The sequence below is a fragment of the Cherax quadricarinatus genome, chromosome 81 (assembly GCF_038502225.1).
Source record: "Cherax quadricarinatus isolate ZL_2023a chromosome 81, ASM3850222v1, whole genome shotgun sequence".
Classification (NCBI taxonomy): Eukaryota; Metazoa; Arthropoda; class Malacostraca; order Decapoda; family Parastacidae; genus Cherax; species Cherax quadricarinatus.
This window is the reverse complement of record NC_091372.1, coordinates 13,296,930-13,311,167: the sequence shown is the minus strand read 5'-3', so window position 1 is coordinate 13,311,167 and position 14,238 is coordinate 13,296,930. Positions and strand designations below refer to the sequence as shown.

The following is a 14,238-nucleotide window of genomic DNA, read 5'->3' as shown; positions in this document are numbered from 1 at the left end:
ATTCCAACTACTCCATTATGGAAAAAAGGAGGAGATTAATAACTAGAACTGAGTATACTACAAACTTTAATCATACAATAGAGTGGAAAAGTAATGTGAAGGACCTGGGAGTGGTAATGTCTGAAGATCTCACCTTCAAAGATCACAACAGTGCCACTATCACATCCACGAAGAAAATGATAGGATGGACAATGAATGTTCAAAACAAGAGATACCAAGCCAATGATGATCCTTTTCAAATCGCTTGTTCTCCCTAGGCTGGAATACTGCTGAATATTAACATTCCATTCAAAGCAGGTGAAATTGCAGATCTAGAGAACGTACAGAGAACCTTTACTGTACATATAAGTTCCATCAAACACCTTAACTACTGGAAACACTTGGAAGCACTTGAATTGTACTCACTGGAATGCAGGCAAGAGAGATGCATCATAATCCACACTTGGAAAATCCTAGAAGGAATGGTCCCTAATCTGTACAGAGAAATCACTCCCTGTGAAAGCAAAAGACTGGGCAGGCAGTGCAAAATACTCCCAATGAAAAGTAGGGGCGCCATTGGTACACTAAGAGAAAACACAATAAGTGTCCGGGGCCCAAAACGGTTCAACAGCCTCCCGCCAGGCACAAGGGATATTACCAACAGACCCTTGGCTGCCTTCAAGAGGGAGCTGATCAGATACTCGAGTCGGTGCCGGATCAGCCAGGCTGTGGTTCATATGTTGGGCTATGTGCGGCCAGCAGTAAGAGCTTGGTTGATCAGGCCCTGATCCACCAGGAGGCCTGGTCATGGACAGGGCTGGAAGGGTGTTGACCCCCGGAACCTCAGTTTTCGTATGTCTGAGTCTGCACGTAAAGCTATATTCTCTATAAAATGTATTTTTGTTAATATTTTCCATAAGAAATAATGTACAGTAAATCCAATTAATCCGTTCCAGACACCCAAAAATATATTAACAAAAAATACATTTTATTGAGAATAACTATAGTTTTACATACAGACTTGGGCATACAAAAACCAAGGTTCCACTGTATGTTGGAACCTTGGCTTACAAATTTAATCCGTTCCGTGACCTTGTTTGTATCCTGATTTGCTTGTACGCTGAGTCATTTTCCTCATTTAAATTAACTGAAATGCAATTAATTTGTTCCAGCCTCTCAGGAGGCATGACAAAATACGTAATGCTAATATCAACCTACAGCTTAGTTATCTATCACAATTGATCAAATATGACATAATAAACAATATTAATAACATAGAACCATGATATATACTCTAGAATGAATAAAATAGGCCATAATATAGCAAGTGATGGCGACGCCAGCAGTGGCAGAAAGCATCCGCCGTTTACTCTCCCATTCTAGTATCTTCCCAGTCCATAACCCCACACCTAGCTTGTGTTTATCTATGATTAGTGGCGAGGTTGTCACATATGTACCCACAGGTGTGGTCAAGACAGATGTATGTATATATAGGTGAAGACATGATCACTGTGGCCACAGTGGTGGTGGTGGCGGCGGCAGCCAGCTGCCTCACTCTATGTTGCTGCCTTCTTTGTTTCTCTAGCTTTTTTCATAGTTTTAATCGCTTCCTGAGCGTCTTGCTGATTGTACACGAATACTGTCTCTTTGGGCGAGGCATTGTGTAAAAAATTTTACAATACAAGACAAAATTACGCATCCTAAGGGTCTGCTGCAGTCACTCAGAGCAGCACACCTCTTCCTTTTGACTCTTGGCTGGCACTGAGATAGCTGTGGTCTAGTAGTATCTACAGCCACCCAGAGGGTTACCAATTTGTATTTTGAAGCATTTGGCACAAAAATATAAAAAAAATTATGAAAAATGTCTAAAAATTACATTATTATTATTACTACTATTATATTATTATTATTATTATTGTTATAATTATTATTATTCTTAGTACGTACGTATGTACGTACAATACAGTGGACCTCCGAGTTTCATGATTAATCCATTCCAGAGTGTCTGCTGAAAGGCAAAATTTACAATTGGCGAATCCATTTTCCCCATACGAAATAATGGAAATCCAATTAATCTGTTCCAGACCAAAGGTATGAACAAAAAATTTTTTTTTACATTAAGTATAGATTTACAGTACGTACAGGAAACAATGAGACATCAACTATAAAACAATAACAACATCACACTTACCTTTACTGAAGACTATTGTTGGTGTATGAATAAAATGTCATTACGTATGTTAGGAATTGTGGCAGTGGCAGGGGTGTGTCTTCGGAGACAGGACAAGAAAGTCCTTCAATATGACACTAATACCAACTCTACGGCTTATTTATCTATCACAATTTATCTAATATGACATATTAAACAATATTAACAACATAGAAACTTGACATATACTCTAGAATGAATAAAATATGTCATTACGTAGGTCACAAGTGCTGTCGTGTTGTGCTGCTGTTGGGTGTATGAGGGCCACTGAATGATAAGCCTTACATAGTGGTGGTGAATGGCGGCAGCAGAGATGGCGGTCCTAGTCAGTCGCCCTATATACCTCAAACAACAATGGAGGAGTTAAGTTTCGTGTTATTTTTCTATCAATTAATGGCTTAACTTACTTGCTACACTGTTAATGCTACACTTTATCGTTGGCTGGCACTATAGCCTTTATCAGCTCCTGCTACTTTAGTATCGTAACATATCGTAGAATCACTGAATCACTGAAGAAGGCACATTCTCCACTCTCTCTCAGCCCGTTACCAAAGGACTGGTACTAGAAGCTTTCTTTGGGCCCATAGTGGCTTATTTAGCAGTTGCAAGCACAAAAACGAATGGAATATATCTTATGAACACATGAGGTGATGGTCACTCACCCATAAACAGTGCCTCCTCCCCCATGCCACCGGGGGGGGGGGGTGAAGATGAAGGTATTGCTGGTTTTGGGGAGTCACATGCCCATATCTTTCATGATGTGCATGGGAAACAAATAAATGTTGTGTTTGTTGTAGGAAGGAGTGTGAACAACAGTGCACAATCAGTGTGTAGGGAGGTGCTCCTTACCCCCCTCCCTGGGTTTGCCCCGTGTGTAGTAAACAGTGACCTTCTCATAACCCCTCACCCCCATGCCTCAACCACCCAAATCCCAGGGCCACCCCAATTGTAAAAGGTACTTTTCCCCTCCCAGCCCACAATGTCAGCGATGGCACAGGGTGTGCTGGGCTCACAGGAACTTCCACTGCAGGGCCAGTGCCGTGGAGTTTGACCATGAGGCAGCTGTCGGGTGTGCCACAGGCAGTGTGCACTCAGTTCCTCAAGCTTCAACATCCATGCACACGGTGGATGTCTGGACACCTGGAAGGCTCCAGACAGAGGTGACAGCTGCTGTGCCTTCACCTTTACAGAGCACCTGGGATCTGCAATCAAATTGACGTCTACCAGAACGTTGACACATCCCCAGGGCAGCTCTCCCTTGGGCTGCTAGCCGAGTCGCTGACCTCTTGGACCTCTTGGGGAGGGTTGATTGTGCTCCTGCAAGCAGCAGATCCTGGCTCAACCTGCTTCTGTTTGCAATGGCTGTCTGGCTGTCTTACCGAGGAGGGATAGGCACCTAGCAACATTTGTTGGAGCAATGGATACACCCCCTAGAATGTTTGTTAATTGCTCATTACTCTGTAATTTGTTCATAACTGTAACCATGTATGGACATGATTATGATTCATTACCTTTGTAACGTGTCGTGATTGTGACCAGCTCTACCTGGAGCTCATTACCTTTGTAACTTGTCATGATTGTGACCAGATCTAGTTCATTACTTTTATAACTTGTTCAGTTATCAGAACTTTGGAGTCTAGTCCCTGGATCAATTATGTACTTCTGTAATCTTTTGACTACCGCCCACAGGATGGGTATGGGGTGCATAATAAAGGTATTAAACTAAACCATAAACAATGCCACACTGACTGTGGTGTGGGAGGGAGGCTGGCTTTGTTTGGGGGCTGACGCTGGGAGAAGGGCCAGAAGCGTACCTTACTGCCGCCAAATCGCGAATAAATCATGAACCACGAGTCTTTTTTTTTTTTTTTGCCAAAAAGAATGTGCTGAAAGGCGAAATTCACGAAACATGATGCCACTGAAACTTGGAAGTTCACTGTATAATCAAATCAAATTCTATTAATAAGCAGGCAACCATCAATAACAGCCTGGTTGACCAGGCAAGCACCAGATGAGCCTGGCCCATGGCTGGGCTCCGTGAGTAAAAAGACTCTTGGAACTCATCAAAGGTATATCAAAGGTAAGTCTAGACCATATCCATAATTCATTCTTAATCAGATTATAAGCCTCAACAAATCCTGATGAAAAGGAAATCTACCCTCAATTTAGGCTGAAAAATAACTGTTGGGTATTAGTCGGGCACTAAGGTTATTGAAATCAGTGAAGAAAATTAAGGTGACCTAGCATTAAGCTACTGGATTCTTAGTCAAGTATTGAAGCCTCTCAACCTCCCACAGTAAGGTGACCCACCCATTGTCTTGACAACTTTCATTATTAAAGCATCCAGAACATCACTGTTAATGTATCTTTTCTGAGGCAGAATGCACAAACAGCTCCAATAAGAAGTATGTAGGTACAATAAGTATATTAAGAGAACAAATTAATAAAAATAGAGAAGTCGAAGTTTATCAATAACTTCCCTGCTTACACTGCCAGGTCACCACATGGAGAAGACTCAAACCAGACCCATCCTGGAGATCCTACCTGTACCCCTGCATATTCAAGGAGTTACCAATAAATCCCTATCAAGAGGGAACTTGTTACATATGCCTCAAAACATATTAGCAAACCTTCCTGGGGTTCCTGTGAACGCAGATCATCGCAGACCTTCTTTCCAAGTGCTTCCACTGCTTCCTTTGTAGGCAACGTCTTTAGAATAACTACAATATCAGCAACATTGTGCCCCGTCATCATTGTTCCTTTTTTATAGGAGCCTACTTGACGAACCTCTTCAATCTGCTGCAGTGGGCAATGAGCAAAATGTAAGTGTTACTGATGCTGTACCTAATGTAGTTTAGGCAGTTAGTTTAAATATAACATTAATTTACAGTATATCCAAAAGAAAAATTTATACTTACTGGAAATGTCAATTTACAATATTGTATCTTCAATGAATAAGTTACCTTCTGTAAAGCTGTGTACCACTTAAAAAAAAATAAATAAAAATAAAACTTAACATACAAGGAAAATCACCCACCCAACAGGCAATTGGCGTGCAACGAACTTACGGAACTTACGCATGCGTCAAAGTTGCCCGGGTCAACTATTAAATTGTCCATCACAGCTTGTATTTTTGTGACTAGGTTCAATACAGCTGCCTGCTCAGCTGGTGTAGGAGAAAGATCAGCATTTCTCTTTAAAAGAGCCTGCAAATGGACAGAAGAATTTGCAACACGTGGGGATAAGAGACTTAGTAGGCAATGGTTACGTTGAATGGTGCAGAGAGGGGTCACCTATAAACCAATAATCAAAGTTGAGGCCACTCTTATAAAAGTAATATTTATTATTATGTTGGCAATTTCTTAACAAGATAACAACTCCAAAGAAAGAAACATAGTCACCACTGTTTATTCAATAGCAGTCTTACCAGAAGTATGCAGAAACTCTTCAAATGACCCTCCCCACTACATCTCCACCCATCCTGCAGAGTCCAGGCACTATATGGTACTTCCTGCCTCCAGGACTCGAGTTCAGCTATCCAACTTCCCCAAAAACTATCATAAATCTTACACTGCTCACATTACAACAGTTTATCACAAACTAACCTACAAGAATGATTTGCTGCATTTCTTCTATCACTATAACAACAGGACTACAAGAGTAGCTATAGATATTGTCCTCAAAGTTAACAATTTAAGAGCCCACAGTCATCAGGAAAAAGTCCACATACATCACACGTTCATTCAGGTTGCTACGCTTCCCCATACACTTCATACAGAATTGCAGGAAGTATGCAACACACATCTCTCCAACAAAACCAATATCATCCCAGTTGAAGGATGGAAGGAGAGCCTTCCCAATAATGGCAACTAATGTGTCCAAACCACTTAACAACAATTTGTTAAAATAGCCACCAACTCTTCGACTTCCTTTAATAATTTAGTGCTGAAACACAAGAGCAACTCATTATCGCAGGAGTATGCATAATACCACTTGGGAGAGGAGTGAGACAAGAAATATATATGGGAAAACAGCAAGATCCACAGAGATAAGGATCCAAGAACACAAGAATGCCTGCTGCCCTGACGTACATAAAAACATCCATATCCAACATGGATGAAGACACTTTAGTCATTCAAAGAAAATTACACAGATCAATGTGTATAGAGGATGCCTTAACTGCGGTCAGTAACAAACCCTCAACAGCGACAGTTTCTGCATATCCAAACTCTTGGCCAACAGGACATTACCCAGTCTGGAGACAGATGTCACATGATACCCACTTCAGAATTATGTATTGAGGAGCACCACAGTAGGCCTACTAGCCCATGCAGGCAAGTCCTTATCAAAACCTAATTATTCTCACTAACTGCTGTACTACTGCAACTGATAAATAAGACACATGTGCAACATCTGGCTATGCTTTGCCACACAGTGGCATCTTCAGTCCAATATGAAGAATGATGGTGAAGCCACTGTGTGGCAAAACATTTAACAATAAAGATACACGTGTCTAATTCATCAACCTGTCAGTCCTCTGAACCATTTATCTACACTACTGCTACTACTCATACTACTATCTCATTGTATATCGCCGGAGTCTTGCCACTACATTCACTCCATTTTTAGTTGTCTCTGCCTTAAGAAGTCACTCGTGGCAAAACATTTCCTGTAACTAAGTGTCTTTTTTTTCCACATTTAGCTGTTATCACCATACCATCCACTTCCATCAATCATCCTCGAGAAAATTTTTGTACAGTACAGTACTACAGTGAGTAAATAAAGAAAGAACTATCACATAAATGAGGAAAGAACCATCACAAACTGATCCCTTTAGATTATCAGTGGAGAATTTTTTTTATTTAAAACATTAGCATTTCTCACCAAAGCAGGTTACTCAAAGAACTAAATATTCACCACTCTCTCCATAAGTGTGCAGACAACACAGTTGTAATGCTACTGTAAAGTGCAACATCCTTCACCCACTCTTTAGTGGACACTACTTCCGATCTTCGGGTTCAGGACTCGCTCGCAATGGGTTTTAACCCAACCTGTTCCGTGGTTTGTTTCAAGTTCGGCTTACCAGATTTCCTGAACTTAAGAGAAACTTCAAGTGCAATAAAATACTAAACATATTAGGATCTTTAATAACACTACACAGTTTTCATTTGAAATCTTTTCTGGGATGAATATAAACAAAGCTGATTATGGATAATTATTCATGAATGCTTTGAGATGCCACAATTCCTGACCAACTTTTCTGCTGGCAATAAGGAGAAGCAGGTTTCTGCAAACTCAAAGGCACTGGGTACATTCCTTTACGTAAAGTGAAGAATGTGTAGTATATTCCTTGCACAAGGCTCCTCATCATGTGTAAAGTTTCTGGCCAAGTAATGAAAAGGTTTAAGCCCCAGATTGATTTAAAAAAAAAAAAAAAAAAAAAAAAAGGCTCTTGTGACACTTGATTCACATTTTCCAAACAGTATGCTTAAGTATGGGTGGGAATGTTGCAGCTACTGAAGTATGGGTGGGAATGCTGCAGCTATTGAAGTATGAATGAGAATGTTGCAACTACCGAAATATGGATGGGAATGTTGTAGTTACTGAAGTAAAGGTGGGGATGCTGCAGTTTCCTTGGTCATTCATGGTTTCATTTCCCTGCAGTTCTGAAAAGGGTTAAAGAATGTGTCATGGTGAATATTATTCCTTCTTTGGGTCACCCTTGTCTGGTGGGAAAAAAGGCTGGCTAATTTTTTTTAATAATAATACTGTACATACAAATGTTATTCACCAGTATTCAATTGTCATATCCACCAATGCTGAGCAAGCAGCCAACAAAGAAGTTGGCAGCCATCACATGCTCCTCATCCAAGGGCATAGATATCATGGTCCAAGGTTCACATGAAACATTCATATTCACTTTCAAAGTGCAGGAACTGCACTGTGCTTTAATTTAAAGGATATGCCAGCAATAGTGCAGTGCAAAACATTTAACAGTTTTCAGTTTCACACTTATGTGAAAATACGATGATACAGTACTGTACTGTGCCTTCCTGTGTGGTTGCTGTTTGCCAGCCTTGGAATTTCTGCAAAATATTTCAACCCACCTGAGTAAATGCTGACTCATCTGGTGCTGGCTTGACCCTGGGAAATGCAGATTCACAAAGAACCATGTCAAAAGGAAGACGTGGGACAAACTGTTTCATTTTTGGCCCAAAATGCGGACCTGGCCCCATGGGACGCATCATGCCACCTCTCATTCCTCGTCCACGCCCTCGAGTCATTACCATCTCTAGTCAGCACCTTAAAATACAAGATAATCTGGTTGCATGATGCTATCTATATATTTGTAGTTCCATATTGATATACAGTACTGTACACTAAGTACATTTAGCACAAGAAAGCAAGATAAAAATGAATGTATAGGTGTGGAGGAATGGAGAGTGAAAAAAATTACAGTTGTGAAAAAATTTGGAAATGGAGCCATTTTTAATATATTATAAATTGGTTAGTACAGAAATAATAACTCAGACTGAAAATAGCACATAATCCCAAGACTGATGAAAATTACAGAAAGATACATAACCATTCTTAAATAGATACAATACTATACATAACAGTATTAACCCTAATATATACCTAGATGGCATTAAGGTAAATAAAATATACCTTAAAATTACCTCACAGAAGAGTTAGTAGGTTTACTTAGGTACATAAGTACAGTTACACAAATTTAGGTGACTCCAAATATCATGCAAGCATACAAATACAATTATGATACAGGTACATATAAGTACAACTATCATACAGATACACCTAAGTACAATTACCATACAGGTACACAAGTGCAATTATCATACAGGTACACAAGTTCAATTATCATACAGGTACACAAGTTCAATTATCATACAGGTACATAAGTTCAATTATCATACAGGTACACAAGCACAATTATACAGGTATATATAAGTATACAATTATCATGCAAGAACACAAGTGCAATTATCATACCAGCACACATAAATACAATTATCATACAGGTACACAAGTGCAATATCATACAGGTACACGTAGTACAGTTATCATACAGGTACACGTAAGTAAAATTTTCATACCGGTACACATAAGTACAGTTATAATACAGGTATACATAGGTACAATTATCATACAGGTACACATAAGTACAATTATCATACAGATACACATAAGTACAGTTATAGTACAGGTATACATAAGTACAATTACCATACATAGTAACTAAGTGTAAATTATCCTCCAGGATGACACAAAAATTCAAAGTGACTTATTTCCAAAAATCAAACTGGATGACTACCAACAAACTTACCCTCAATATAGACAAAACCTACTTCATGTTTTTTTGAAACAGAGCATCAAATATCCAGCTAAACATATCAATAAATGGTTCACCCATTACAAGGCACACTGCGGGCAAATTTCTAGTCTCCACCTTGAGTGTAATCTTAAATTTCAGACCCACATCCAGCATATAACTAAGAAAGTTACCAAAACAGTAGGTATCATTTCCAAGATATGATACTATGTACCCCAATGGGCCCTCCTTACCTTATATCACTCTCTAATATACCTTTACCTCACCTATGGTATTTGTGCTTGGGGATCTACCATGGCCAATCACCTCAAACCTTTAATAACCCAACAAAAAGCGGCAGTAAGGATGATCACAAACTCCAGTGCCAGACAACACACCCCACCTCTCTTCAAAAACATGAACTTACTTAATATACATAATATACTTATTACTGTGCCTTCTACATATACAAAACATTAAACACCAATATCAACCTTCCACTCAAACTTCTCCTAGACAGCTTCAACAGAAAACACAGGCATAACACAAGGCACAAAACACTTTTTGACATCCTCGTGTCTGTCTCACACTTTGCAAAAATGCAACGCACATGAAGGGTCCTAAGATCTGGAACACTTTGCCTGAAGCAGCAAGAGGTTCCCTGCACACAAATTAGTTTAGGACCATACTCAAAAATCATTTCATCTCTCAATAACAAACTTACCCACACAATGCTAAACACCAACCAAATTCACAGCAACTCCCCCAAATACTTTATTATCCCTTAACTATTAAGCCATTTTTACAAACTTATAAATGGATCTTTGTATCACTAATTGTACTACGTCATATTAATAATAAAGTAAATGAACTTAATTACAAACTTAAAAATGTATGATTATTGAATCATAAATTGATTGTATCATAAATTACTACCTCATACGTATTAATAAAAAGAGTGAAATATAGAATATTTGTATTCTACCATTGTAAAAGAACTTAATTTCGTACTTAAAAATGTAAGACTGTCATAAATTGTACTACCTCATATTAACAATAGAGTGAATATTGACTGTTTGTATTCTACCACTCTTCACCTGTCTAGACTTAAGTAGTCTATAAGTCTGGCCAAAATGCCTGGGCATGATAGTGGTTTTCTTTGCTCCAGTCATACTATATGTGAACACACAGTGTAACCTTAGCAAAGAAATAAATATTTTATTTTTATTTTATTTTAAAATGCAAGTGTATACCTGGAGAGAGTTCCGGGGGTCAACGCCCCCGCGGCCCGGTCTGTGACCAGGCCTCATGGTGGATCAGAGCCTGATCAACCAGGCTGTTACTGCTGGCTGCACACAATCCAACGTACGAGCCACAGCCCAGCTGGTCAGGAACCGACTTTAGGTGCTTGTCCAGTGCCAGCTTGAAGACTGCCAGGGGTCTGTTGGTAATCCCCCTTATGTATGCTGGGAGGCAGTTGAACAGTCTCGGGCCCCTGACACTTATTGTATGGTCTCTTAACGTACTAGTGACACCCCTGCTTTTCATTGGGGGGATGTTGCATCGTCTGCCAAGTCTTTTGCTTTCATAGTGAGTGATTTTCGTGTGCAAGTTCGGTACTAGTCCCTCTAGGATTTTCCAGGTGTATATAATCATGTATCTCTCCCGCCTGCGTTCCAGGGAATACAGGTTTAGGAACCTCAAGCGCTCCCAGTAATTGAGGTGTTTTATCTCCGTTATGCGCGCCATGAAGGTTCTCTGTACATTTTCTAGGTCAGCAATTTCACCTGCCTTGAAAGGTGCTGTTAGTGTGCAGCAATATTCCAGCATAGATAGAACAAGTGACCTGAAGAGTGTCATCATGGGCTTGGCCTCCCTAGTTTTGAAGGTTCTCATTATCCATCCTGTCATTTTTCTAGCAGATGCGATTGATACAATGTTATGGTCCTTGAAGGTGAGATCCTCCGACATGATCACTCCCAGGGCTTTGACGTTGGTGTTTCGCTCTATTTTGTGGCCAGAATTTGTTTTGTACTCTGATGAAGATTTAATTTCCTCATGTTTACCATATCTGAGTAATTGAAATTTCTCATCATTGAACTTCATATTGTTTTCTGCAGCCCACTGAAAGATTTGGTTGATGTCCGCCTGGAGCCTTGCAGTGTCTGCAATGGAAGACACTGTCATGCAGATTCGGGTGTCATCTGCAAAGGAAGACACGGTGCTGTGGCTGACATCCTTGTCTATGTCGGATATGAGGATGAGGAACAAGATGGGAGCGAGTACTGTGCCTTGTGGAACAGAGCTTTTCACCGTACCTGCCTCGGACTTTACTCTGTTGACGACTACTCTCTGTGTTCTGTTAGTGAGGAAATTATAGATCCATCGACCGACTTTTCCTGTTATTCCTTTAGCACGCATTTTGTGCGCTATTACGCCATGGTCACACTTGTCGAAGGCTTTTGCAAAGTCTGTATATATTACATCTGCCTTCTTTTTGTCTTCTAGTGCATCTAGGACCTTGTCGTAGTGATCCAATAGTTGAGACAGACAGGAGCGACCTGTTCTAAACCCATGTTGCCCTGGGTTGTGTAACTGATGGGTTTCTAGATGGGTGGTGATCTTGCTTCTTAGGACCCTTTCAAAGATTTTTATGATATGGGATGTTAGTGCTATCGGTCTGTAGTTCTTTGCTGTTGCTTTACTGCCCCCTTTGTGGAGTGGGGCTATGTCTGTTGTTTTTAGTAACTGTGGGACGACCCCCGTGTCCATGCTCCCTCTCCATAGGATGGTAAAGGCTCGTGATAGGGGCTTCTTGCAGTTCTTGATGAACACGGAGTTCCACGAGTCTGGCCCTGGGGCAGAGTGCATGGGCATGTCATTTATCGCCTGTTCGAAGGTCATTTGGCATCAGGATAACATCAGATAGGCTTGTGTTAACCAAATTCTGTGGCTCTCATAAAAAATTTATTTTGATCTTCGAAAAAAAATATCAATTAATGTACAATGCCCATTTACCCTAGTATAATAACTTAGGATATTTAACCTAGGATAATAACCTAGGATGATAACCTAGGATATTTAACCTAGGAAAATGACCTAGCATAATATTTAACCAAGATTAATAACCTAGGTAAATATTTAGCCTAAAATAACCTAGAATAATAACGAAGGATAAGGTAAATATTTAAACTAAAATAACCTAGGATAACCTTGGATAATATTTAACCTAGGATAAGGTAAATATTTTTCCTAAATAGCCTAGGACAATATTTAACCTAGAATAGCCCTGGATAATAACGTACAGGGTAAATATTTAACCTAGAATAATAACCTAGGATAACCTTGGAAAATATTAGCCTACGATAACTACCCAGGACATTAACCAAAGGTAATAAGTTAACAAAGACAATAAAATTAAGTTTGAAGTATAAACTGTTGTCAGTTCACACAGTTGTTATTCGCTGCTGCTGTTGCTCTCTCCTTCTCTCCTACAATGTAACCTTATCACACACAACACTGTTAATGTTAACACACTACAAGCATCATAATAAAACTTACAACCAGCAATAACACTCAATAATGAGAGAACAATGTATTAAGGTGACGCCGGGTATACAATCAAAACAACATGGCTAAATATTGTTCCAATAATCTTTGCTAAAATTTTCTTGAAATGTCCATAATTCAAAAACCATAAAACATGCAACCATTATTTACGTAAAATCCGACTCCCTGATATTTATAAATTGTGTAAGCTTCCTTACCGTGTTCTGCTGTGTAATTTAGCACAATAGTTAAAATATCTTAAATTTCTTTTCTGAGTGAGAGAATTATGGAAAAACAGTTGAACAGCGACTTACGCCTTAATAGTAATAATAATAATAATAATAATAATAATAATAATAATAATAATAATAATAATAATAATAATAATAATAATAATAATAATAATAATAATAATAATAATAATAATAATAATAATAATAATAATAATAATAATAATATCTTTATTTCTGCAAGTATATGTACAAGGTATACAGACTACACCTGACATCAATGACATACTAATATATAGAAAGCCGCTTGTTATGCTGAGCATTTCGGGCAAATTAGGTCAGTTTTGTCCCAGGATGCGACCCACACCAGTCCACTAACACCCAGGTACCCATTTTACTGATGGAGAACACAGACAACCTAGACTCACCTATGCTATCTGTGCTTGGGGTTCAACTGCAGCAACACACCTAAAGCCAATAATAACCCAACAAAAAGCCGCAGTAAGAATAATCACTAAATCCCATCCCTGGCAATACACTCCCCCACTCTTCATAGATCTAAACTTACTCCCTGTTCATCCACACTTACTACTGTGCAATCTACATCTACATGACCTTAAATTCCATAATTAACCTTGACCTAAAACGCTTTCTTGATAGTTGTGACAAACCCACAGGCACAACACCAGACACAAACATCTCTATGACATTCCCCGTGTCCGACTAAACCTTTACAAAAATTCAATGTATGTCAAAGGCCCTAAAATCTGGAACACCCTACCTGAAAATTCTAAAACTGCAGACACATTCATCACCTTCAAAACTACCATCAGAAAACATCTTATCTCCCTGATACACCCTGTCAACTAATTACACGACTACCACCTGGTGGTTAACACTTACACTCACTCACCCATTTGACCATAAACAGAAATATCAAT

The 14,238-nt window shown here is 39.3% G+C and overlaps 1 protein-coding gene across 5 annotated transcripts in view; it reads right to left on the bottom strand.

The window, feature by feature from the left end:
* The window catches only part of LOC128699842 (interleukin enhancer-binding factor 2 homolog), a 76,811-nt gene extending 63,507 nt beyond the window's left edge, over positions 1–13,304 (bottom strand). For 2 of the 5 annotated variants that reach the window (XM_053792628.2, XM_053792631.2), the window contains exons 1-4: positions 13,080–13,215; positions 8,296–8,491; positions 5,257–5,394; positions 4,819–4,987 (exon numbers count right to left, since the gene is read on the bottom strand). In XM_053792628.2, the coding sequence (XP_053648603.1) occupies positions 4,819–4,987; positions 5,257–5,394; positions 8,296–8,478 (490 nt within the window). In that variant the 5' untranslated portion in view covers positions 8,479–8,491; positions 13,080–13,215. Of the gene's footprint in view, positions 1–4,818; positions 4,988–5,256; positions 5,395–8,295; positions 8,492–13,079; positions 13,216–13,285 lie in introns of those variants that run through there. The other 3 variants (XM_053792630.2, XM_053792632.2, XM_053792629.1) reach the window with 2 other exon arrangements.
* Positions 13,305–14,238: the final 934 nt, after the last annotated feature.